Here is a 27,422-nt window from a genome sequence, read left to right as displayed (position 1 = left end):
GACGCTGTGATGCCTGACAGGCCCCTGAACTCACGCGCCCCTTGGCCAGCTCCAGGGTGGGGAAGGGGCTCCTCAAATCTGCAGAAAAGCGAGCCAGCAGCCTGGGGGCAGCAAGCTCCGCTTCTCCCATGGGTGGGGGGGTTCATTTTGCATCTTTGCGTTTCTTTGCTGCCACTCATAATTAACTTAAAGGGGAGGGTGGTAAGGGGCTTTGTCTGAAGGAGGCTTTTGGCTTGCTGATCCACACAGCGTTTTCTCAATAGATTGCTGCCAAATGGTCTGAGCCCTCAGTAACAGAGCTTCTGTCTTTGCAGAGCCATGGGTAGCAAGAAGAAAGAAATTGCCCTGCAGGTAAGCCTCAAAGGGGAGCTTGCTTTCAGCATTTGATATAGGATTGGTTCGGGGTGAGGGTGAAGAGAATGATGCGGAGTGATATAAAAATGATTACTCTGCTGGTAGTATGTGACAGACTGTGTTCTTGAACTTGAATATTGCACCTTTATGTCTTAAAGAGAAAAAAGCTTATATTGGACCTCTAGTAATGACAAATATTTTGTGCACTTAAATATAAGAAAACATAAACTTGGGTATAAGTTGTTTATGCTTATAGTGTTTATGCAACTATAAAACCAAAACATGAATTAAAATAAAACTCTCCTGCTCTTCAGCACAGGGAACTATACCCAGTCACTGGTGATGGAACATGATGGAGGATAATGTGAGAAAAAGGATGTATGTATATGTGTAACTGGGTCACTTTTCTGTACAGCAGAAATTGACTGAACACTGTAAATCTACCATAATTTACAACTTTTTTTTTTTTTTTTGTCTTTTGTCTTTTTTTGTTTTTGTTGTTGTTGTTGTTGTTGTTGTTGCTATTTCTTGGGCCGCTCCCGCGGCATATGGAGGTTCCCAGGCTAGGGGTTGAATCGGAGCTGTAGCCACCGGCCTACGCCAGAGCCACAGCAACGCGGGATCCGAGCCGCGTCTGCAACCTACACCACAGCTCACGGCAACGCCGGATCGTTAACCCACTGAGCAAGGGCAGGGACCGAACCCGCAACCTCATGGTTCCTAGTCGGATTCGTTAACCACTGCGCCACGACGGGAACTCCTAAAACATTTTTTAAAATAAAACAAGAAACCAAGAAAATATGAATTGGTATAATTCAATGTGACATATTTTTGTTGAGGTATAATTACAGCTTGCTGAGAGAGTATGATATAGGTTCTTTGAGTTCAGGCATGTGTCTGTAGCTATGCTCTCTCTGGAGCCCCAGTTCTCCCCTCCACAACTCTCAAAAATCATTTGTTTATTCAAGAAATATGTTTTGCTACACTTTCAACTATAAGATGCCTTACTTCATTTGGGCCTGTGACGAGTGACTCCATAAGCCAGCATCTGCTTTCTGTTTATTTACTTTTTTTTTTTTTGGCCCTGGACAATAAGTAGTGGTTTGTTCTAAAGTGATGGTAAGAACATGCAAGCATGGGCCCCGGAACTGAGTGGGAGGGCTTTATCGTAAGATCATCTGGATGATGTGTAATGGGGGACCTTTCAAAGTAAACTTTAAAATGTCTCATAGTCAGTTCAGCCCACCAGAATCCAGGCGCCTCTTGGAGAGTAGAGTGGCAGTCATCTTGAGGCACCTGGTTCTCCTTTACTGTTCTCTGTGGCACCAGCATTTTACATGTGAATTTCAAAAGCCTAGTGATTTTTAAAAGGAAGAAAGCAATGCTAGTCTAAGGTAGCATGCAGGGGGTGGAGGTGGACAGGGAAGGGAAAGTTTTGGACTGAAAGTCCAAAGACCTAATGTAGGTTTTGACTCTTCTCTTAGCCAACTCTGGGACTTTAGATAAAGCACATAACCTCTCTGGGCTCTAGCTTGCCCATCTGCAGAATGAGGATGTTGGGTGTTTGATCCCCAAGGACCTTCCAGCATCGACATTCTCGCACTCTAGAGTTATGAAACCTTTGCTCCAGCTATAGTCTGTCTGTTAATCGAGTCTAAGCACCTGGTCCTACCACTTGTTGCTGTGAATGATTCCCTCAACCTCTCCAAATCTCCCTGTTCTTATGTAAACAGGAGAGAGAATACATAACCAGAATTGATGTGATGAGACTCTTTTAGACATTTCCAGGCTGGTCTGAGTGCCGTCTGTGGTGGCTCTAAGATTTTTGCCTCATATGATTATCTTTTCATGTGTCTATGTTTCACATCCCCTTTGAGAATAATAATATTTTTCACCAAATTTTTTTTCACACATACTCCCCAGAGCTCTGAGTTCATTGTGGACTCAAAGTAAGTGTTCCCATTGGCTGAGGGAGGAGGGGGTGGCTATTCGCTGTGGCATCTGTGTAATTGTTGCCTCTTTACCAGGTCAAGGTCAATTCTTTTTTTTTTTTTTTTAAGTATAGTTGATTTACAATGTTATGCCAATTTCTGCTGTATGGTGAAGTTCTAAGCAATCCAATTAATTCCAACCAATCGAACCAGTTCCAACTAATATAACCAGTTCCAACCAAGCCAAGCATTTCCAGCTAATTAAACCAGTTCCAACCTATCCAACAAGTTCTAACCAATCTAGTTAATTTCAACCAATTCAAAGATGCACATCCTACGTTTGGAGAAAGCACCAAACATACCTAAACTAAGGGACAGTCTACAAAATAACCCTCTCATAGTCTTCACAATTGTCAAGGACATGAAAAATCAAAGAATGCCTGAAGAACTATTACAGACTAAAAGAGACTAAAGAGACTTGACAAATCTGGCACATGATTCTGTTTAGATCCTTTGCTATTCAGGACACCAAGGGTGACGGGTAAAACTTGAATGGAGTCAGGGGATTAGATAGTAATAATATGTCTTTCTTTCTTTTTTTGTCTTTTTAGGGCCACACCCAAGGCATATGGAAGTTCCCAGGCTAGGAGTCAAATTGGAGCCGAAGCCGCTGGCCTATACCACGGCCACGGTAACTTGGGATCCGAGCTTTATCTGCGACCTACACCATGGCTCACAACAATGCCGGATCCTTAACCCGCTGAGCGAGGCCAGGGATTAAACCTGCATCCTCATGGATGCTAGTCAGATTCTCTTCCACTGAGCCATGATGGGAACTGCCGTGTTTATTTCTTGCCTTTGATGATTATGTGAATAAGTAGAATCAGGTATTCAGGGATAATGGGAAATCGGGTTAGTAATTTACTTTCAAATAATTCAAGAAAAATTTCTTTACCCTGTACTTGCAAATTTTCTGTAAGTTTGAAATTGTTTTTAAATAAAAACATTGCATAAAAATATATACTATTAATAACGTACTATGTATAATATATAATATGTATTTCTTTGATTTTCATTTCTGATATAAACCAGAATATTCTGTGGGTAGATAAGAGAAAAATGTGAAGAAATGGAAATAAATTCAACTGTAAATTATTTATGATGTGGATGTTTAACAGAAGATGTGCAAAACATACACAAAGAAAACTATAAAACATTGCTGAGAAAAATTAAGGAAGGTTTACTAAATGTTAGGAAACATTATGTTCATGTCGTGGATTGGAAGACTCAATCTTGTTTTCAGTTTTATTCCAAATCTATCTGTAGATTCAATGCAATACCATTTTTTAAAATGGCAGAAATTGAGAAGCTGGTTCTAAAATGTATATGGAAATGCAAAGAGCCTAGCCTAGCCAAAACGATCTCGAAAAAGAACAGATGTGGAAGCCTCACGCTGCCTGATTCCAAGACTTATTATTAAGCTACAGTAATCAAAATAGTATGGTACTGGCATAAGAATAGATAAATAGGTCAATGAAACAGAATAGAGTCCAAAATAAACCCATACTTACGCAATCAGGTGGTTTTCAACAAAGGTGTCTAAGCAATTTAACGGAGAAATAAAGTTTTTGTTTGTTTGTTTTTATTTTTTTGCCACACCTGTGGCATGTGGACATTCCGGGCCAGGGATCAAAGCTACACCACAGCAGGAACCCTGGTTGCTACACTGACAACACCAGCTCCTTAACCTGCTGCACCACCAGGGGAACTTCGGGAAACACATTTTTTCAACACCTTTTAGAGAAAGAACTATGCATCCACATGGGGAAAAAAATTAACCCCAACCCTTCCCTCACAATATAGACAAAAATTAATTTCAAATGGATCACAGACTTGAATGAGTAAGCTTGAATTACAAAGCTTCTAGGGAATTTCCATTGTGGCTCAGCGGAAATGAATCTCACTGGTATCCATGAGGAGCAAGGTTCGATCCCTGGCCTCACTCAGTGGGCCAAGTATCCAGCGTTGCCATGAACTATGCTGTAGGTCGCAGATGTGGCTCAGATCCCAAGTTGCTGTGGCTGTGGTGTAGGCCAGCAGCTACAGCTCTGATTCAACCTCTAGCCTGGGAACCTCCATATGCCAAGGGTGAAGCCCTAAAAAGTCAACAAAGACAAAAAAAACAAAAAACAAAAAACAAGAGTGTTCATACATCTTTAGTACCAAGAACCCCCAAACTATCTATCAAGCAGATTATGGTGCTGTTGTACAATGGAACATACTCAGGAATAAAAGTGAACAAACCACCAACAAGCAACTACCCAGGTGAATCCCCAAAATATGCTGAGAAAAAGAGGCCAGGACAAAATCAGACATGCTGTGTTATTTCATTTATATAGTTTTAGAATAGGCAAAATGAATCTATTATGGACAGAAAGCAGATCAATTTTTTTTTGTTTGTTTGTTTTTTGTTTTTGGCCACCATAGCAGTAACTGAGTCATAGCAATGACAACACCAGATCCTTAACCCACTGAGCCACCAGGGAACTCCCAGATTAGTGTTTACCTGGGGCGAAGAGTGGAAAGCGACTAGGAGGAGACCCAAGAGAACTTTCTGGGGTGATAGAAATGTGTATTGTGATGGGGGTGTGGTTACCTGGGTGTATGCATTTATCAAAACTCAGTGTATCTCACTGTATGTAATTTATAGCTCCATACAATGCACAAAAGACAAAAAAATGAATTTTTTTTTCTGTACATACAGATAAATATCAAAACGTAATGTTGAGGAGTTCCCATTGTGGCACAGCATTGCCGTGAGCTGTGGTGTAGGTCGCAGATGCAGCTCGGATCCCACGTTGCTGTGGCTGTGGCGCAGGCTGGCAGCCGCAGCTCTGATTCAGCCCCTAGCCTGGGGACCTCCATATGCCACAGGGGCAGCCCCCCCCAAAAAAAAGTAATGTTGAGTGAAAGCACAAACTGCAAATGGATATCTACAGTATGATACTGTTTATGCACATTTACACACATAAAACAATTTTATATACTGTTTTTGGATAAGTAACAAGTAAAAATTATTTTTTTAAAATGAGATTTTCTTAGAATAGTGGTTATTTTGGGGGATGGAGGCAAGAGGAGAGAGAGAAGGAGAAAAGAAAGATGGGGAAAGAGAGCAGCTGTATTTTAATTATTTATTTTGAGAAAGAGATGATAGATAGATAATCTGGAGCAAATACATACAACTGTCTCTCCATCAGTGCACTCAGTAAGATGTCATTTGATCATTTGTTCCTCTTTGATGCTAGGTCAACATCAGCACCAAGGAACTTTGGGAGGAAATGCTCAGTTCCAAAGGACTCACTGGTAATTTCATTTTTAAACCCATCTTTTTCAAAATTGCTAAATAACATACTAAACTACGAAGAGGAAAGTGGCAAAGAGCATCATTTCCCTGTAACCTTGAGTGTCATAAATAAAGAACCAGGTAATTTCTTTGTATATATACATATCCAATTTGAACATCTGGTAGTTCAGCTCAGGAGACTAGTCAGTAGCACCAGATGACAGGGTGCCCTTGCTTTAATGTCTGTTTAGTCATCCTCAAGCTTGTTGGGTGTTATGGGACAGGAACCCCTTCTAACTACATGAAGCACAAACAGGGAAGATACTGAAAGGAATATGGGCTCTATCGGAACTCAAGGGCTGGAAGGAAAGCCAGGCAGCCCAAGAGAGAGGAACCAGGGACTGCATGGTCGTTAGGAAACAGCACGGCCACTGTCACTGGGCCCCGTGGCCCTGTCCTCCTTCTATCAATTCTCTATTGCCAAGCAACTATTTACCCCAAAACTTAGTGGTTTATAGCACCATGCACTTATCATTCCACATTTTTTGTGGGTCTGGAATCCAGGTGTTGCTTAGCTGAGTGCCTCTGGCTTGAGGTCTCCCACCAGACTGCAGCTCAGGAGTCAGAGAGGCAAATGTCAAGGCTCAACTTAGAACTGAATTTGCTTCTAAGAGCGGTCATGTGGCTCTGGCAGATCTTAGAAGGTCATCTCCAAGTTCATCCTGTGGCTATTGGCAGGACCTTGGTCATTGCTAATTATTGGCCAGAGACATCAATTTCTTGCTATTCATTTCTCCATAAGGCTACTCACAATATGGTAAGTTTTTCTCCCAGAGCAGGGTGGAAAGAAGGGAGGAAGGAGAGGAGGAAGAGAGAGAGAAAAAAAAAAAAGAGAGAGAGAGAGAGAGAAGAGAGAAGAGAGAAAGTGAAAACCACAACATTTTTGTAACCTAATCTCAAAAGGGACATCCCATGACTTTTGCCCTATTCTACTTGTTAGAAGCACCCGTCCAGCTGCACTCAGGGAAGAGGATTACACAAAGGCAGGAATCCCAGGAGGCAGAACTCACGGGTGGCATCTTAGATGCTGTCCAGAACAGCCTGCTCCCTGACTCTTCCTTTCTCTGCTTCTTTTCCTCTAGATACTCCTGGGCTCCGTTTGGATCTGGGTCTGCTCAGTGTTCTCTATAAATACACCTGCTCCGTCAGCTTGTATCTGCTCTTATCTCTCCCTCTCCAGCCACCCCCATGATTTTAGTACTCAAGCCCCCTCCCCTTCCCTCTCTCAAGACTCGATTTGTCTCTCCAGCCCCTTCACACACTGTTCCCCGAGGTGTGTCTCAAACCTGTTTTCCGAACATGCCACACGTTTCCCCACTTCTTCACTTGTGCCCATGCTGTTCCTACTACCTGGAGTACCATGGCCCCATTACAATCAGTAGAGATTATTCTCATTCCCAGGTCTCTAAAGCAGCCTCTATGGATGAAGTCTTTCCTGAACCTCTGCGTGGTCACTTCCACCTGGAGTCCTGAGGGCATTTGGGGGTGGGACTCTGTGTCACCCCCCTAGCACACACCTAGCTTGGTGTGGTCCCTGTGGGGGTGGTACTCCATGCCTTCCCCTAGATGCTAAACACAGGGTCACCATCTTTTTCATCTCCCTCTGGAGCAGACATGTCCAGGCCCAGACGGAGCAGGTACTTAACAAATGTGGTTGCATTGATCCAGTACGTGGGTGTGAGCCTGGCCACACTCTACTACCTGAGGAATTACAAAGCTTTTATGATGGTGCCAGGTGGTAACTGTTTTGTCCAAGTGTCTTGTCTGTGCAACTAGAACATGGCTCCAGGGTGAAACAAGAATAAAGACTTCTATTTCTTTAACCACAGTAAGAAAACTACCAGCTTATCACTTTTTGGGAATTTGCTATGTTCCAGGTATCCTACAGGATCATATCTGACATCTATTGAGTGTGGGCTCTTTATCGAGTCCTGCTCTAAGCATAACAGGAGGGAATTATGTGGACAGAAAGCATCAGGCAATCTCCAGGGAGAGGTGCCTTTCCCTCTTCCTAGAGCTGACAGAAATTTGATTCCGAAGGCAGCCACCATCTTGGAACTATTGCCTTCTGCTGGCTCACTTCCATCTGCCTTCAAACATCAAACGTATGTTCAGATTTAAACACTCACACACACACACCTTTTCATTTTCTCTGCCATTTCTTTCCTTTTTTATTCTACTTTTTTTTTTCCTTTTTAGGGCTAGGGGTTGAATTGGAGTTGCAGCTGCCAGCCTACGCCACAGCCATGGCAGCACTGGATCCAAGCCACATCTTCAACATACACTGCCGCAGCTCACCTCAGAGCTGGATCCTTAACCCTCTGAGCAAGGCCAGGAATTGAATCCGCATCCTCATGGATATTAGTTAGGTTCTTAACACGCTGAGCCACAAAGGGAACTCCTACCATTCCTTTCCTTTCCTTTCCTTTTTGCTTCATGTCTTTTTGCTTCATGCCTTTCAGAGTCAATATCTTCACACACTCCCTCCCCAGTCCACAATCCCCTGTCCCCCATAACCCTGGGAAGTGTGCCTTTGTCCCCACCACTCCTTAGAGAGCCAGGGAGTGCAAGAGGAGATGGGAAGCTGGTACAAATGACTGGGCTGACCTAGCAATGCAAATTCTGCACAGATATCAGTAGCTAACTGGATCCCATTTTTTTCCACTGGGGCTTGAACCTGCTGTTCTTGGTGGGCCTGGATACAGGGTCCTCTAAGTCTTCAAGGATTTTTTCCTGGCATGACCCAAAATGCCTTTCTCTCGCATTACTGTGGCCTACTGAGACCTCCAAATCCCTCCACTGTGAAGCTGTTTTCCTCAAAGAAGCCCAGAGCTTTATTGTCCACTGAATGCTGAGGAGCCCCAGTGCCCTCTCTCTTTCCCCCACTGGTGTCTGGTTGCCTTTGGGAGAACTTGCCTTAGACCTTCTTTTTTTTTTTTTTTTTTTTTGTCTTTTTGCTATTTCTTTGGGGCCACTCCCACGGCATATGGAGGTTCCCAGGCTAGGGGTCCAATCGGAGCTGTAGGTTCCCAGGCTAGGGGGTCTAATCAGAGCTGTAGCCGCCGGCCTACACCAGAGCCACAGCAACTCGGGATCCAAGCCGCGTCTGCAATCTACACCACAGCTCATGGCAACGCTGGATCGTTAACCCACTGAGCAAGGGCAGGGACCGAACCCACAACCTCATGGTTCCTAGTCAGATTCATTAACCACTGCGCCACGGACGGGAACTCCTAGACCTTCTGATTGGTACTGAAATTTCAGCAATTTTCTCCCTCCCCCCAACACTCACTCCCTGCCTCCACATTGGTCTCTCTGCTGGGCTCAAAGGTGGGGTCCTTCTCATACCTACAGAGGACTGGCACCCTCAGTCTTTCCACTACCATTTCTAAGTCTCAGGGATTCCTTGGTTCCTTTCCTGCCCTCGACACTTCCACCCCTGCGCCTGGCTTCCTCATCCCTCCCAACCCCAGCCTGGTTTTCACTTTCTCTACGAAACTATATTGCTTGGCTGAACTAACCAGTACTCTTGAATTTGAGCATCTTCTCTCCTGGAGTAGTTGAAAGAGCATGGCTATGGCATCCAACAAACCTCGGTCCAAAACTTGGCTCTACTGCTTGAGAATTTTTATTTATTTTTCAGCCTTGGGTTGGTTATGACATTCCTCATTTCTATGGTAGGATAATGACACCTATCTCCCTGGATTTTTTAAGAGAAAAGCAAAGGGTAGGACTTCCTTGGTGGCCTAGAGGGTTAAGGATCTGGTGTTGGAATTCCCATTATGGCTCAGAGGGTTACAAACCCAACTATGAGAATGAGAATGAGGTTTGATCCCTGGCCTTGATCGGTGGGTTAAGGATCTGGCATTGCTGTGGTGTAGGTCAAAGATGCAGCTTGGATCTGGTGTGGCTTTGGCTGCAGCTCCAATTCGACCCCCAGTCCAGGAACTTCCATATGCTGCAGTTACAGTAAGTAAAAAGCAAAAAAAAAAAAAAAAAAAAAAAAAAAAAGGATCTTCTGTTGTCACTGGAGTGGCTTGGGTCACTGCTATGGCATGAGTTCCATTCCAGGCCCAGGAACCTCCACATACTGTATGTGTGGCCAAAAAGGAAAAAAAGAAAGGAAAAATGCAGGTGTCTTCTTGTTGCTCAGTAAATATCAGCTCCCTCTCCTTTCTAAAACTTCCTGTGATTCCTTGTTGCCTAGTACATTAGGATGGAACTCCTCAAACTCACATTCCCCACTCCTCCAGGGACTTCTGCTACCACTTCCTGAAGCCCAACTCCGGCAGCCCTAAGCTCCCCCTACCAAGCTTCCCAGCAGGGCCTCCCTCTCTGCCCATCCAAGCCCAGAAGTGCTCAGTGCCCAGTGCAAGCGGCCCCTTCCATGGGAAGCCTCCTTCCCTGAGTCCTACAGTACAGAGTTAAGACAGTGCTGCCAGAGTCTGTGCTAATTTTAATGATAATTTGTATCTTTTGAAAATTTTTTATTTTGTCTTTTTAGGGCCGCATTTGTGGCCTATGGAAGTTCCCAGGCTAGGGGTTGAATCAGAGCTGTACCCACTGGCCCACGCCACAGCCACAGCAACACAAGATCCAAGCCACATCTGTGACCCACACTGCAGTTCATGGCAATGCCAGATCCTTAACCCACTGAGTGCGACCTGGGATTGAACCCACATCCTCATGGATCCTAGTCGGGTTCATTACTGCTGAGCCATGATGGGAACTCCTCATGTTTTATTAACAGTTCTCACATCATGAGGGAGTTCCTGTCGGGGCTCAGCAGAAACGAATCCAACTAGTATCCATGAGGATGTGGGTTTGATCCCTGGCCTCATTCAGTGGACTGGGTATCCAGTGTTGCCATGAGCTTCGGTGTAGGTTGCAGATGTGGCTCAGATCTGACGTTGCTGTGACATGGCTAGGATCTGACATTGCTGTGGCTGTGGTGTAGGCCAGGAGCTACAGCTCTGATTCAACCCCTAGCCTGGGAACCTCCATAGCCTGCAAGTGCGGCCCTAAAAAGCAAACAAAAACAAAAACAAAAACAAAACCCCCAAAATAAAACCAGTTCTCACATCTTGTGAAAGATTTGAAACATGAATCTTCAAAAAATAAAATCACAAATTGTGTGCTAATTAAAATTGGCCAGATTGATAGTTGATAATGTAAAGGACCCATGTTAAGTAGTTTTCCATCATATTTACTTCACTGTGTTTAGAATTGGAAACACTGGGTTCAGAAGAATGAAGGAAAGCTCTGAGTCCATGCTCACTCATACTCTGCTGAGCTAATCCATCGCTTTAACCATAAACTACCCCTGCCAACATGTCCATCAGAGGAGCCGGGATATAAGGGTGTCAGTTTTGCCTGATGTGGTGAGTGCCGGTGCCCGCTGAGCACTCCTGCGTCTTGGTTCCCCGCAGTTGTCGACGTCTACCAAGGCTGGTGTGGCCCCTGCAAGCCCGTGGTGAGCCTCTTCCAGAAGATGAGGATCGAGGCCGGCCTGGACCTTCTGCATTTTGCATTAGTAAGAGTCTCTCTCAGCAGAGTGTTGCACCACATGGTTAAAAATGAAAAATTTAAAAACAGGAACAGGAAGTTTGAGGGGCCCTTTTCAGATCATTGTGGATTTTTTGCTGATATCAGTTTCTCTAGAGGAGGATTCCTCCCCACCCAGCCTCGCGACAGTCCCTGTGGGCATGGGCTGCGCCTGATGCTGGGGCTGGGGAAGGCAGGAGGTGATCCAAGGTCAAAGCGCCTTCTTGGCTCCTGGACACCATGAACCCTGACATCACTTCCAGAGCACAGGGCTTAAGATTTCTGTCCTCTGCTCTCTAAAGGGGAACTTTCAGCAAATGTTTACTTGGGTCTGTGCACGAAACGGCAATCAATTCCAGCAAAGTGTGTGCAGGAGGTGCTCATGGGAAGCCGTCTGGTGCACAGGCCTTGACCGGACCTGGGGGCGGAGCTCGAGGACCTTCCTCTGTCATTGGCACTTACAGCAGATGGAGCAGATGTGGGGTGTTAGCAGTGGAGCTCCCTTGATCCGGAGCAGGAGAAACCATCATTTTCTCCTTATTTTATTCCTCGAAAAATTGCTCTGGCAACAATTTTTACCGAAATGTCAACAGAACAGTTGTAAAGATTCTGTTTATTTATTTTTGTCTTTTTAGAGCCACACCTGCAGCATATGGAGGTTCCCAGGCTAGGGGTTGAATTGGAGCTGCAGCTGCTGGCCTATACCACAGCCACAGCAACTCAGGATCCAAGCCGCATCTGCGACCTACACCACAGCTCACGGTAACGCTAGATCCATAACCCACTGAGCAAGGCCAGGGATCGAACCCATGTCCTCATGGATACTAATGGGATTCATTGCCATTGAGCCACAAAGGAACACCAAGATTCTGCTTAGATTAGATGGAGCAGCGTGAGAGTGAGCCAGGGCTCCACCTGGGGAGGGTGGTCACTGTGTCTGTGATGTGTAATGTGTGTGTGTGCATGTGCGTGGTGTGTGATGTGGTGTGTGTTATGTATAATGTATGTGTGTGGTGTACATGATGTGTAGATGTGTATGTGATATGTGGGGTGTGTGGCATTGTATGTGTGTGGGTGTATGTGATGTATGGATATGTGTGTGTGGATGTGTGTGTGTGATGTGTCATGTATACATGTGGCATGTGGATGTGGCATGTGTTATGTATGTGGTGTGACGCGGCGTGTGTTTTGTGTAATGTATGTGTGGTGTGTGTGGTATATGTGTACATGTGAGGAAGTGTATGGGTGGTATAGAAGTGTGTGTATGTGTTTGTGTGTGGTGTGGTATATGTGCTATATGTATATGCATGTGAGTCATTGTTCCTTGCAGGTCTCCCACCACCCTGCCCCCGCACCCTCAGTGCCCCAGGGCCCTGCTGACAGCTTCTTTCCTTCAGGCGGAGGCAGATTGTCTTGATGTCCTCGAAAAATACCGAGGGAGGTGTGAGCCCACCTTTCTGTTTTATGCAGTAAGTACACCTTCGGTCTGGAACTACCTCATGGCTGCACATGAGTCAGCTGGACGCCTCTCGCTGGCATTAATCCTCACCCAGAGTCACCCAGAGGCCTCACTGATCCAGGCCAGTGTTGCTGTTTTCTTCCTGACTCTATGGCTTTGTCCTTAACCATGGCCATGCAAGCAGGCCTGGGAGGTGGCCAGGGACTTGGGGGACACAGCTCGAGGGCGGGGCTCCACCAACCAGGGAAAGAATAGGACCCACTCAGAGGCTGGTGCTCCTGGCCCACGAATACTCTTGACTGAGCTCAGTGCGGAGGGCCCCACCCTCTGCTCCACAGAGGGGACCTTTCAGCAAACACTCCTTCACAGGTGCATTCATTCACCTTCCCTTGATGGTAAGATGTGAAGATATGTTGATGTAAAGTCAGAAGGGGGAGGATCGATTGATTGACAGCCAGGTGGTTCAGTATTTGAAAGATGATCCAGCTGTCTTTGGCTGTGACATCCGTGCTGGGCTCCAGGCCCCAGAGGGCTCACTGCCTCACACCTGCCCCTCCTGACCTGGTCCAGCTCCTCACTGCACAGTCAGGGAAATGGGTGTCTGCCCACCGGGGTCAGGGTTGTTTTGTCTGGAAACCTTCAGGCTCCTGCCCTCAGCACAGCTGGTAGTACAAGTTGGAAGCTTAAGATAAAACATATTTGAGCTTCCACTCTCAGGAGGGAGACTGCAGGTACTGCAGGAACCTGGAGGGGGAGGGAGGGAGAGCCGGAAGCATTGAGATGCACGTGCCCCCAGCCTAACCGGCATCAGAGCCAGAATCACAGAACTGGATCGCTCTCCCATTGATTTGCCTGCTTGAGCCCAGAGTATGCGGGATTAAAGCATGAACTATAATCAGCTGTGTGGCAGCTCATCGCAATCACACAGTGGTGGCCTCTGAGGCGGGATGGAAAGGGAAGGAGGACCCAGTGCGTGATGGGAATGTCTATGAGTGACAGGCACGCAGACTTCTGAAAAAGTAAAAGCAGGAGATTCCTGTTCATCGGGAAGACCACCTCCACCGAGAAGTCTTCCCTGACCAACCCCAATAGAGCTGGGAATTGATTCTTGGCTCCAATCCCAAGTACCCGTATTAAAGCAACGGTCTTACTCTCTTGTCATTGTTTCTCGGATGTGACCACCTCTCTCCCCACTCACTGAGGGTGGTGACTATGTCTCTTCCTCTTCCGTGTTTAGATTTTGGCTTCTGTCTTGGTGTTTGGCATAGCCAGGGCTTGGTTGATACTTGTTGGCTGAAGGAGCCGAGAGGAGGCCACACTTAGTCATTCACAACCCACGTCACCCTGGTCTTCCCCCGGATAACACCCCCTCCACTGCCCTGAAGGAAGTTTTGAAGGGAAGGGCATAAGTAGGAGGCAGAGAAGTGATTGGAGGCTGCGGGCCTGGGGTCCGTGGACCCCCGCCTTGGGCATGGGCCTAAACAAAGCTCTTGGACACTGGTTGCCTCTGGAAAGAGGTTGACACCATGAGGTCTGAGCAGCCCCCCTGTGCTGTATTCTAGGGAGGAGAGCTGGTGGCGGTGGTGAGAGGAGCGAACGCCCCACTGCTACAGAAAACCATTCGAGACCAGTTGGAGGCTGAGAAGAGGGTGCTGGCTGAAGGCGGGGAACGGAGAGTGGTAAGCAGCCAGCTCACAAGAGGCTCCCAGGCCAGGCCAGCAAGTTCCCCCATTGCCCCACCAACATCCTCACGGTCTGAGGACAGCTGCACTAAATGACTGCCCTGGCTGGGGGCCCTCTGAAGGCTTGGCAATGCCCACTAGGACGCCTTCTTTGAAAAAGTCCTTCCCTGCATCCAGAACAGTGTAATGTCTTTTATCCATTTCCCTTTCATCTTCACTTCATCTCTTTTTGCTTTTTAGGGCCACACCTGCAGCATTTGGAGGTTTCCAGGCTAGTGGTCGAATCGGAGCTGTAGCTGCTGGCCTACATTGTAGCCACAGCAGTGCCAGATCAGAGCCACATCTGTGACTTACACCACAGCTCACAGAATGCCGGATCCTTGACCCACTGAGCGAGGCCAGGGATCGAACCCTTGTCCTCATGGATCCTAGTTGTGTTTGTTACTGCTGAACCACAATAGGAACTCCCTCCATTTCATCTCTTAATAGGGCTTCTGGAAGCCTGACAATGAATTCAGAAATGAATTCAGAGTGGTAAGCGGGGAGTTCCCGTCGTGGCGCAGTGGTTAATGAATCCAACTAGGAACCATGAGGTTGCGGGTTTGGTCCCTGCCCTTGCTCAGTGGGTTAACGATCCGGCGTTGCCGTGAGCTGCGGTGTAGGTTGCAGACGCGGCTTGGATCCCGAGTTGCTGTGGCTGTGGCGTAGGCCAGCGACTACAGCTCCGATTCGACCCCTAGCCTGGGAACCTCCATATGCCGCGGGAGCGGCCCAAGAAATAGCAAAAAGACAAAAAAAAAAAAAAAAAAAGAGTGGTAAGCGGCCAGCTCACAAGAGGCTCCCAGGCCAGGCCAGCAAGTTCCCCCACTGCCCCACCAATGTCCTCACTGTCTGAGGAATTCTGACAATGAATTCAGAAATGAAAATAAGGTTACAAAACCAGTAGTGGAAAGGAGGAGTCAGCCTCAGAGTGAAATCTCTCCCTGTGACCCGCCCTTTTCTCACATTCCTGAGTTTTACTTGTGAATCCTAGAGGGTTTGTTTCTTTCATTGGAAATTAAGTTCTGGGAGTTCCTGCTATGGTGCAGTGGGTAAAGGATCTGACTGCAGCAACTCAGGTTGCTGTGGAGGCAAGAATTTGATCTCTGGCCTGGGAATTTCCATATGCTGTGGGTGCAGCCAAAAAAAAAAAAAAAGTTGTTAGGCATTAAGTTCCCTCATTACCATGAGGGACCAGCATCGCTTGTGATTTGGGTAAATTATTTCCACAACAACACAGACAGTAACTTTTTTTCACAAATAATTGGCAGCCTTTGACAATTGACACACCTTAGGTGGAAAGTATTTCCTGGTGCTCTGAGCAGCTGTCAAACGAGCCTTACATGGTTCTGTGTTCTCTGTTTAAGTTTTCACATTCAATTCCAAATAGCAAAGCCCTGTTTTTATAGAATGGATGAGAATTAAATCATATCCCCCCCCCAAAAAAAAAACTGGTAATTTTTCCCCAAGAAGAAAAATCACAAATGCTTGTGCCCCTCTGTGGATAAATAATCTCTTTCTTTCCTACTTCCCTTTGAACTGGAGTCAATGCTTCTTATTTACTTGCATTTCAACCCTTTCTTTGTTTTCCGGCCAACTCTCTCTTCCATCTCTCTTTTTCCTTAGTTTCTACTTGAAGCTCACCTTAGTTTCTACTTGAAGCTCATGCAAACAGGCAGAATCTAAACCTTAAGATCAGCATGAGTTTTCTTGTCTTCAAAGGCTCTCACCCTCCCCCACCATTGTCCAGCTACACAAAAGGATCTTAAGTTTCCAAGACTGAAAAAGAATATATATATTTTTTGTCTTTTTACCATTTTTTGGACTGCTCCCACGGCATATGGAGGTTCCCAGGTTAGGAGTCCAATCAGAGCTGTAGCCGCTGGCCTACACCACAGCTCACAGCAATGCAGGATCCTTAACCCACTGAGCAAGGCCAGGGATGGAACCTGCAACCTCATGGTTCCTAGTCAGATTCGTTAACCACTGAGTCACCACGAGAACTCCCAAGACTGAAAATCTTGACCCTCTTCTTTCTCTCTGCATTTGGGACCTTTCGTTTTTTTTTTTTTTTTTTTTTTTTGGCCTCTGTTGGTTTTTGAAGGTCTCTGTGGAATTGCAATTAGCTAACTACTTTCTGTCCATGACCAACTTGTACTAGATTAAGGATGAGGCTCTTTCTGATGAAAACGACTGCTTTTCCCACGGGAAGGATGATGGTGACAATGAGGACGTGGGTGAGTATAGAACCAACAAGCAAGGCCAAGGGCCAGAGCAGACTTGGATTTTAAGTGGTTTTTTTTTAAATGTATGAATAAGCAGTTTATTGAGCAATCTGAACTTTGGGAAGAGAACCCATAAAATGCTTTGTCTCCAATCACCTGGCTTTAGACATACTGTGTCAAGTCTCCCTCCTGCCCTTTAATGGCATCTTGGGCACCTTTCACACATTTCTGATGTTTAGATGCAACAAGTGTGACTTTCATGGCAATGACTGGGCCTCAGGGAAGGCTCCCTTAATAAGATCGAGGGTCGTGATGCTATACGGTAGAATAATGATACTGGTGTGTCCTTAGCCCTTATTTGAGCTACAGAGCTTGAGTTTGTTTCTCGCACCTTTGTTTTGAAGTGTTAGAAGGTCAGCTGTACTGAACCCCTTCCCGCCCCACAGCCCTGCACCCTGTTCCCTTTATGCCCCAAGTATCAACTCACCGGTTTCACACTCCCGAGCATTGATTGCCATTCTTCCTGAACCTTTAAGATGAGACGAGCACCTTGACCTGACAGTGTAAAGAGGAACCACAGGTTAGAGAGGCCGTTGCTGGCAAGGTGGCTCTTGATGGTCCCCGAGACACTAGGGAAAATGGGGATTCAGCTCAGCAACCAAGATGGAGAGAGCAGGAGGTTTTGATCACTGCCTGAAAGAGGCTGCTTATTCACGTGGATGACAAGAGCTTCTGAGTTTGATTCTAATGAGGGAAGAGGAGCAGTTTAGGAGAGCAAGAAACTTCAAGTGTGAAAAGAAAATCAGGCTTCTGCAGGAAACACTTGTTGTCTCCTTTTGGAACTACCTCCTCTTTCTTCCCTCCCTGTTATTTCCAACCAAATCAAGTCTCTCTACCTAGGAAACTATGCAAAAACTGGCTCTTGCCTTTAGCCTTTCTGAACCTGGTCCACACTCCTTGGGGCACCCTCTCCTTGGCCCTTGCCCACCTGCTGCTCACCACGGGCTCCAGTGACCTTCTTAGTGTCAAATCCAATGGGAAGTTTCCAGTCATAGCCTCTGGCATCCTCTGTGGGCTTGGCTGACATCCACAGTGTCTTCCTACTCAAAGTCCTCTTCTCATCCGGTATCTGAGATCTCTCACTCTTTCTCATTCTCCTTCCTCTCTGCAGCCTCCCCTCCCTTGGCTTCTTTTCTTTACTTTTTTTTTTTTTTTTTTTTGGTCTTTTTAGGGCCTCACCCTCAGCATATGGAGGTTCCCAGGCTAGGGGTTGAATCGGAGCTGCAGCTGCTGGCCTATACCACAGCCACAGCCACACCAAGATCCAAGCTGTGTCTGTGACCTACACCACAGCTCATGGCAATGCCGGATCCTTAACCCACTGAGCGAGGCCAGGGATTGAACCTGCGTTCTCACAGATACTAGTCAGATTCGTTTCTGCTGAGCCACGATGAGAAACTCCCCTTGGCCCCTTTCTTTTTCTCCCTTTTCAGGCTGGAGTTCCTGGGGCCCCTGCTCTGACATAATAGGTCAATTTATAAGGGAATTTATTGTAAGAGTCCCTGAAAGTCCAAGTGTTTATAGGATGTTAGCAACAGTACTCACAGAAAGATTGGCTACTCAAAATGATTCACACTTTTGTGGCCCACGTTTTTTAGATTTTCAGAGTTGGACGCCCTCTTCGAAAGCAGATATGGTCATATTTCATTGCAACACCACTGATGTAAAAGTTGAGAAAACAGGCCATAAGGGATACAGTCTGTGGAGCAAGTGGGTAGCTCACCAAGGCCAAGTCCACACAAATAGGAGCCTTGACAGGGGTGGATTCCACAGCAGCAGATCAGGGCCACATGGCACCTCCCTCATCACCACAGCTTCTTGGACCTAAGGACACTGCCGAAGGCCAGCCAGCCAGCAGACTGGCCAGTGAGCTCTGACTCCTGCCCAGGCTCCAAACAATGAGCTGACCGATTTTCAGGAGAATATGAACAGAGAGAGAAGAGACCAAAGGTGCACTCTGGTAGGATGTGCTGGCCCTGGACAGTCACATACACAGTCTATGGCAGTTAGAGGCGAAGAGACAGAGCAGGTGACAGGAAGGGACAAGAGTGGCCCAGCCTGCATTGCCTCTGCTCCAGCTCTGCTCCCATCCTGGGCTGACTCTCCATTGTTTCTGAGTTTTCCTTCCTGAGTCATGTTTGATCTCTGTCCCCATCTTTGTTCCCTCTTCCATCCTCTCAACCCTCTCTCCCAGGTTCCTGTCCCTTACATGTCTCGGTCCTTTGCAGCCAGGCTGAGGTTGGGGTCTGGAATCAGAGCCCTGCACCCAGCAGAGTCCAGGTCTATAGGGGCCCTGCCAAGAGGCCAGGTGGTGGGGGTGCTGTGTGCGGGGCTGCAGGATCCCAGCAAAGGGCCTCCCAAGAGCCTCCTGTGAGCCCAGCATGAGCACCACCCCTGCTTGTTGCAGTGTCCTCAGAAAAGGCCTGCACCTTGGCAATCATTAAACCAGATGCCGTGGTCCACGGGAAAACAGATGAGATTATCATGAAGGTAAGAGAGACAACCTTACCTTTCAGGCTATCCTCATGTCTGGTCTGGTGGAAAAACAGGGGTGCAGCATCAGCGTCATGTAGCAGTGTCCTAGGGGAAAAGAAGGCTGCTAAGGCATTTTAATTAAAATTGCATTTAAGTAAATTAAAAATTTTAAATCAAATTGGGACGATGAAGGTCACCACTGCTTTTAATGTGGCCTTTTGTATCATCTTTTACTTTCAACACATTGAAATGTGAATTTGGGCTTGCTTTACCCTTTCAGAATGCGGGTGTGTGTGTGTGTGTGTGTGTGTGTATTTTTTCTTCCTACAGATCCAGGAAGCTGGGTTTGACCTTTTAGCAAACGAAGAGAGAACCATGACAGAAGCAGAAATGCGACTCTTCTACCAACACAGAGCTGGAGAGGTCAGCTCTTCTGCTTCCCTTTGTCTAACACACTCCCATTTCTTTCTTCTTTTCCATCATGTTTACAGATTGCGATCAGTTTGGGAGAGAAGAGAGTATTATGACCAACAAGAGTATGAACAGCAACTGGGCCGTGAACTTGCTCTCAGAATAATGAATATAGGCTGTATCAGGGGAAGGGTCTTTGGTCAGCAAGGCTGAGCATTTAACTCTAACTTAAGTAATGAAATAAGGAGTATTTCATTGGAGGGTTACTCCCTGACTCCCAGCACTGAAGAAAGAGAATTGAAGGGGTTGAGTAAGAGATGTGGGGAGAGGGAACAAGACAGTTGCAAGGATTTCTGGAGCAAAACCTTATGGAGGGTCACTTCGGGTGTTGCCACCGGGTGATGCAGATCCAACCACTTTCCATCCGCCTCTGCTTCTGACTCACCCGCTTGGGAGGGAGGGTCTCACTGACGCAGCTGGAGCAGTGAGGCAGGTGTGGGGAGGGGTGGACATGCATTGTGGAGGCAGCCTGGCTAGGGCCAAGTGAAAATGGAAAGAGCAGCTCCCCCAGGGAGGCCTGAGTATGGCCACTTGAGGAAGGGGGAAGGGCTGCAAGGCACTGCAAAATAAGTCTCAACTGCGTCCCACCCCCAGTTATCCAATATCCACATGATTTCCATATATGTGGTCTTCTAAATGCCCCTAGCTAACTTGTTAAAATCTCACGTTCAGTCCCAAATCGGTCAACTGAAAGACTCATCTTCCTGCCTTGAACTTATACCTGGGTTCTCTGAGTGTGATGGGGCATACCTTCCCTGGGGCTCTCCACGGGCTTGCTGGCTGGTGGCAAGGCCACCTCCTCCCCCATCCTGTGTGTGGGCCAGGCCCTCAGACACTCCACAGGCCCTGGGGCCCCCACCCTGGTTCACTCTTTTCCTTCCCTGTGCTAGGAGGCATTTGAGAAGCTGGTACACCACATGTGCAGTGGACCAAGCCACCTCCTGATCCTCACCAGGACTGAGGGCGCTGAGGATGTGGTCACTGCCTGGCAAAACCTCATGGGGCCCTGTGACCCTGATGTGGCAAGAAGGGAGCAGCCTGACAGGTGATGTCACTAGCTGTGGTCCTTTCATCCAACTCAAAAGCTAGCTGGGAGCCCTGCCTGAGGTTCAGCCTAGAATTATAGACGACAGAGAAGGCTCTCTGACAGCCATAAAGCTCCCTCTTTATACATCTGGGGAGTCTGTGACCTCTCTGTTATGTATCTGAGGAGACTCTGACCTTCTCCTGGTCTGATCCAGCCCCCAGCCCTTCACTGGCTGCCTATTTGCTCCCTCCTCCTCCTTCTGAAGCCTGCTGCTTGAGCCAGTCCTCCCTGTTCTCTCTGCAGCCAGAGGGTCCGGTGGTGTGGTCGCAGAGCCACCTGCAACACTTGCCCAGGAAATACAGATTCCAGAGCCCCACCTAGGCCTGCCAATTCAGAGACTCTGGGTGAGGACTAGGAATTGGTACTCTAGACCCAGCTCCCCCACCACCTGCAACCCCTACCCAAGGTCCTGAAGTCCCTTAGAGTCTGAGGTCCCTAGACTCAGAGCACCCTGCTCTATGCAGTACACTAGGCTGCCTTGGTCTGCTCCCTCACCCCATGTGAATATTTAGCACCACCAATGCCAAATCCACCATGTCTTGCCTTTGAAGCCAAGAGAGGCCTAGCCAACAGGAAAGAAATTAGCAAGAGGGAGTTTCCGTTTTGGCTCATTGGGTTAAGATTCTGACCAGTATACAAAAAGATGTGGGTTCGATCCCTGGCTTTGCTCAGTGGGTTAAGGATCTGGAATTACCATGAGCTGTGGCATGGGTCGCAGATGCAGCTTGGATCCCATACTGCTGTGGCTGTGGTGTAGGCAGCTGTAGCTCTAATTTGACCCCTAGCCTGGGACTGTCCATATGCCTCATAGCCTGAGAACTTCCATATGCCGCAGGTGCAGCCCTATAAAGAGATGAAAGACAAAAGAAAGGAAGAACCAAAGAGGGAGGGAGGAAGAAAGAAAGAAAAGAAAAATGAAAAAAAGAAAAATTAGTGAGAGACTAAGAAACTGCAGTTGTACCTTGTAGTTGTAGGGGGCTGGGAACACCTACATATGAGGCAGCCTGGGCTGGTGAAAGATGGCTCAGGGTTGAGATCTTCGGTTTTCTGACCCCCAGTTCTCCTCTGTAAAATGTAGGTATGAGCACCTATCATGGGAGGCTGTCGAGTGTTGTGGTGAAGGGTACAGACTTGAGAATCTCTCTTCTTCCTGTTAGCTGTGTGAGCTTGGGTCATTCATGCTTTAATCCCTGTGTCTCCATTTCCTCATCTGAAAATGGGAACTATAGTAGGATAGGACCTGCCTCAGATTAAATAGGTGGCGCACACACACACACACACACACCTGGGGAGTCCCTAATCTCTCTGTTATGTATTTGTTTCAGAGAGAGAAAGAGAGAGAGAGTACACTTAGAACTTAGACATACAGGAAGTCTTAGAAATATTATCTTAGGGGATTTTGGAGGGATTAATATGCCAACTTGTGCCAAGCCCTTGGCAGGTGCCAGCCTAGCTCCTAGTAGTAACAGCAACAAAGACGGCAGCTCCTAGGCTCACACCATGACCCATGTCTATTTAAACTGAGGATCACCAGTCTCCCTCAGATGCCTGTCCCACAAATGAAGTGAGATCAGGCATGTGAAGCACCCAGCAATATGCCCAGAACACCGCCGTGGCTCCTGGCATCCTTGCTGTTGCTCTTGGCATTTCCAGCAATGAAAGCCATGTCACAGAAATGCCAGCTGCTGACTGGTAGCCAGTGGCCATGTTGCCAGAGAGCAAAACATTTCTCTTCAAATGAAACAATTGTTTCTTGTACATTTTGCATGCTCCCAGTCTCCGCGCTCAGTATGGCACAGAAATGCCCTTTAACGCCCTCCACGGAAGCCGGGATTCGGAAGACGCCCGCCGGGAACTCGCACTGCTCTTCCCCAGTTTTAAGTTTTCAGACGAGGTTCCAAAATCCCCTCTGGGTAAGCCATCCAGGCAGATGTGGTCTGTATTAAATCTGCAGCGGGGGGAAGGGGGTGTGCGGACCGAAAGTAACTATGTAGTAACCAAGTCGTCCAATAAGGGCCTGCTGGCAAAACGGGCTGTTACAGAACTGTAGCCCCCAGTCCTGCTCTGCTTTCAGAGTACCGGTTGCTTTTTAATACCTCATTACATTTATTGCTGCATCTTTACTTTGGAGCTGTACTCATGTTGCAAAGAAATCACGGGGGAAATGTAACTAACTTTCTGGAAGCCAACTTCCAAGGCAGAGGCCAGATGTCACTCTCTGACCTCTTCTGCGCTCCGCACACACCCTGAGCCCTTGGTGGGGTCTCTGAGAAGCGAGAAGCGGATCTCGCGGAGAGTTACACAGAAGGACTGTGACTCTCCTAGCCCTCACTCCCCACATTTGGGAAAAGCGTTCTGGGTTCCTTCCCCCTTCTCCACCCCACCAACCTGAGTGAGAAACCCACAGGGCTCAGGGCACATGACTTACCTCCTCCACTAGCGGAAGAACCAGACCCAGCCAGCGCTGTGCCTGTGGCTGGGTTGCATGTCTCTGGTTTGAGCCCGAGGTGGGCGGAAGGGCCCAGGGTGCGGACATCCTGGGGAAAGCAAAGGATATGAGGGTGGAGTTCTGGGGAGAAGGCTGCCTGTAGCTCTGAAAGGGTAATAACCCCTGAATGCTTTGGGGGGGGTTGGTTTTGGTTTTGGTATTTTTGTCTGATTAGGGCCGCACCCGCAGCATATGGCGGTTCCCGGGCTAGGGGTCTAATTGGAGCTGTAGCCGAAGGCCTATGCCACAGCCACAGCAACGTCAGATCCGAGGTGCGTCTGTGACCTACACCACAGCTCACGGCAATGCTGGATCCTTAGCCCACTAAGCGAGGCCAGGGATCGAACCGGCAACCTATGGTTCCTCGTCGAATTCGTCCCGCTGCGCCACAAAGGGAACTCCCTGAATGCTTGGGTTTTAACTAACATATTTACCTGAATGTTTGCTATGCGCATATGGACTCGAGATCTGAATCCAGCCAAGAAAGATCAGGTGGTCCAAGGGCAAGGTAAGGAAGGGCAGGAGCCGACCCCTGCTGGCCCTCGTTTAATCCCAGCGCTGCCCACTGCCAGCTGAGAGACAAGCTGGGAATGCCATGGAGTTGAGTTTAGGGAGTTGAGAAATCCTGGGAAGGGTGGCTCTACGTGTATCAAAGCCCCAAGTCTGCACGTCTAGGTGCGTGTGGTGGTTCTCCAAACTCATTTCCCTGTGGAAGAACGCTCCCTCTGGTGCGGGTGGCACTGTGAGGGCCAGCTGTCCTCTGGGGACCTGCCCTCAGGGAGAGCCCATGATGCATTTCTCATGTGCCCAGGGACATGGGATATATTCATCATTTTAGGAGGTGACTGGGAAAAAAATAGGTATGACTCAGGGCTGGGTTTGGGGAAGCAGGAGAGCAAACTGGCTGGGGAACACTCACCGGGCCACTGAGGAAAGTATTGGGAGATGAAGAGCCTGATTTCCCAGCCTCAGGTGAAAATGAGCAAAGGGAACAATTCCAGAAGGGTCTGAACCCACACCACATCTGGGAATAAGTGCACAGCTTCCTGCAGGCATGGTCTTGAAGCAGCCTTGTTGGGGTGCTGTGTCCTGCCCATCTGTCTGATATATGTGTCAGCCTTCTGGGTTGTCAGGAGCAGAGAGCGCTTTTTCTGGGCACTGGAGACAGTCCTGGGTTTGAATCCTGGCTCCACTCTTTATTAGCTCAACAGCCTCAGGAAAGTTACTTACCTTTTTTTGGACCTCAGTCTCTTCATCTGTGGAAATGCAGATAATGAGAGACCCATTAGTGCCCCACAATCACCTTCCTCGGAGGGTTCTCATGAAGATGAAAGGAGACAAAGCCTGTGAAGTTCTCAGCCTGGAGCCTGACACACATTAAGGGCTCAATAAATGTTAACTTCCTCTTTTTTTTTTTTATAATTTTTTTATTTTCCCACTGTACAGCAAGGGGGTCAGGTTATCCTTACATGTATACATTACAATTACATTTTCCCCCCCACCCTTTGTTCTGTTGCAACATGAGTATCTAGACAAAGTTCTCAATGCTATTCAGCAGGATCTCCTTGTAAATCTATTCTAAGTTGTGTCTTAACTTCCTCTCTTAATCCTTTCCTAGCCCTTGACACACCTATTAGGACCTCTCTTTGCGCTCCATCCACCCCAAGTCCTGACTTCACGGTCTGTGATGTAGTTCAATCCCCTTTCTGCTGCTCCTCTGTGGACAGTGCGTGGGCTGAGGAGCAGGGCAGGGCCTTTGCAGAAGTCCTATAGAGCAGCTGTCCTCCCACAGGGCGAGAGGCTTAGGAGTGGAGGCCCCTGTGAGGCGCTGTGCTTCCCCGAGGACGTGGACGAGGTGGCTGTGCTACTCTGCGGGAACCCGTGACCCGGGTGAGGCCACAAGAGGAAGTGTCAGCGCCCCCATATCTGCTGCACAGAAGGAAACCTCCAGAATTGAAACTTCCTCTTTTGAGCACCAACGCTCTTTTGGTTTAGTTCTCTCTCATGAATAAACATAGCAGTGTCCACTTTCCTGCCTATTTTTTAAAAAAGTACCAATATGGAGGAGGTACTACTTTTTAAAATTTTTTTTTATTTTTTGGCCATCTCTGGGATTTTAGAAAATAAATGGACATCAGGTATTGAACTCTGCTGTGATACAGTGTCATCTCAGGGGATGATACTGAGTTACAGAGGGCAGTGTTTCCCCAGTAGTAAATCTACTTTCTGCGAGAAACAATTTTACAGCTGAACTTGGTAACAATGAATTTGAAAACAGTGCGACAAGATTGGATATGACACATTTTGGGGTTGATATTAATCAGTTTTAAATCTTCATACTGCCCGCTCCAACCATGTAGGCACAATTTCAGAGAAGCAGCAGTGGGTGATGGCTTAAAGCGAGATCCTAATTCTCTGCTCAGGAATTGAACCTGGGCAGCCCGGATGAAAACCAGGAATCCTAGCCACTAGACCAGCTAGAGGTTAGAAGTAGAACTGCCCTAATTCTGGCCCCTGTTGAAAGCAAGACTGTTTCAAGGAGGCAAAGACTGTAATAACAGGTATAAAGTTTATTGCTAGAGACACAGTACAACATATGGGAGAGCAAAGAAATAAGAGTATTAGTCTATTTAGCTGAGGCGGAAGTAAAGCAGTAATACACCCAAATGAGAAGTGACAGTGGGGGTGTCCCCTTGAATAAGGAGCACGACAGAGAGGTGATTTAAATTACTTACATTGGACAGTTGTCAGGGTCTTTGTCTTCCTTTGGCCAATTAACTTATCATTGACACCTGACCAGATCTAGGGCCCTCCCCTGATCTGCGTGTGCATCTTTCGGCCAAGCTGGATTCCAAAGCAGAGCATGGTGGGCAGGTTATCCGGACTTATTATGGCCTGGCATCCTCTCCCTTTTTGACCCAGAGGGGCTCTCTGTGCATCTGTAGTTGCGATCTCCCTGATCCTGAAGATGGGGAGTACGTGACCTCTTTGTTCTGCCCAAGCAGGGTTCAGCCCCTCTTCTGATCCTATCATCACCATTGCTTAACAAGTGCACAGAAGACAAATACCAGTTATTTGCCTTGTGCCTGCTGTTATTTCTATCTTGTAGTATAGATAGGTGGCTGGTTGTAAATGTCTATCCTAGCGTCCACCTATCACCTGCCTCAGGAAGTCGAAATATGAGGCTAGTTGCAGTTGTCTGTCCTGGAGCCCATTTATCTCCTGCCTCAGACAGTCAGTCCTGGAATGTGCCAGATTCGTCATCTGTGGTTTTCCACGAATCAGGGCATGTTCAGACAGCATTGGGAACTAGGGTTCATCCAATCTTCTTGGTTTCTGATTTTGGCTAAAGCCTAATTTTAAAATTTGGGAGCTCCTAGAGGTGGCTCCAGCTTCCACTGAATTGTCTGGTTTAGCAGTCCCTCCATGGGACACTAAGGTTGCCAGCAAAGAGTAACTACTATTACTCCTGTCAGTAGTAACATGGCAGCTACTGCCTCCTGCCTGTTAGCTCTTTGGTTTATTTGTATATTCACTGAGCCCAGAATCACCCTCTCCTCTCTGAGGAAAAGGCTGTGTTTAACCGCACGAGGCAAATACCCGAGAGTTCCTTCTCATCTGCTGGTTTCTTCCAGAGGGCTTTGAGCTTATGACTTGAAGACGCTCTTTAAATGGGCAGTTAGCTCCCAGAAGACTGTTCTTTACAGCGTTACTCTTTCCACCAGCCTGCAGCATGAGGCCATCCGTGCTGGCACTGGGGACAGCAGGGCGAGTCAAGCTGCAGAGGGTGGGGACCAAGGCCTGTGGCACTGGGTGGGTGACTACATTTCCCACGACTTCATGTCGCCTCTGGATGCCTGCTCCTTGGGCTCAGCAGCATCCATCCAGGCCCCTGTGAGAAACAATGTAGACTCACTGGAAGCCTCCCTGCCAGAATCTGTCAGGAATGTTGACTCCACTGTCCCAGATCCCCAGATACCCTACCCATCATGGGTTGGGCTCCTCTCCTTGTGAGTGGCCTCAAGAGGGGCACTCAGTTAGTCTGTGCCCATCTCAGAGCTGGCATGAGAGGCCTCTGCCTGGTCTTCCACAGCACAGGTGTGGTGTGGCTCTGAATGGGCTGCTTGGGGTACACATAGTCCACAGCTACCTCATCTCCCCAGAAGCTGGGAAGACAGGCGTTCATCACCGGGGAGACGAGAGG

The 27,422-nt window shown here is 47.6% G+C and overlaps 1 protein-coding gene across 1 annotated transcript; it reads left to right on the top strand.

Annotated features, from left to right (window-relative positions):
• The first annotated feature begins 314 nt into the window (after positions 1 to 314).
• Positions 315 to 25,245, top strand: NME9 (NME/NM23 family member 9). The gene is made up of 11 exons (XM_084989963.1): positions 315 to 351; positions 5,591 to 5,648; positions 11,118 to 11,221; positions 12,630 to 12,701; positions 14,254 to 14,370; positions 16,574 to 16,649; positions 19,105 to 19,187; positions 19,503 to 19,595; positions 20,534 to 20,688; positions 22,507 to 22,753; positions 24,912 to 25,245. The coding sequence occupies exons 1-11, from the start codon at positions 319 to 321 to the stop codon at positions 25,101 to 25,103; spliced, it is 1,230 nt and encodes a 409-aa protein (XP_084846089.1). The 5' UTR covers positions 315 to 318; the 3' UTR covers positions 25,104 to 25,245.
• The last annotated feature ends 2,177 nt before the right edge of the window (positions 25,246 to 27,422 follow it).

This window comes from Sus scrofa, chromosome 13 (assembly GCF_054392235.1).
Source record: "Sus scrofa isolate SSC_HxYL_T2T_F1_AM1 chromosome 13, Sscrofa_HxYL_maternal_Yorkshire_Landrace_v2.0, whole genome shotgun sequence".
Classification (NCBI taxonomy): domain Eukaryota; kingdom Metazoa; phylum Chordata; class Mammalia; order Artiodactyla; family Suidae; genus Sus; species Sus scrofa.
The sequence above is the reverse complement of the archived record's forward strand: the minus strand, read 5'-3'. Positions and strand labels throughout refer to the sequence as shown.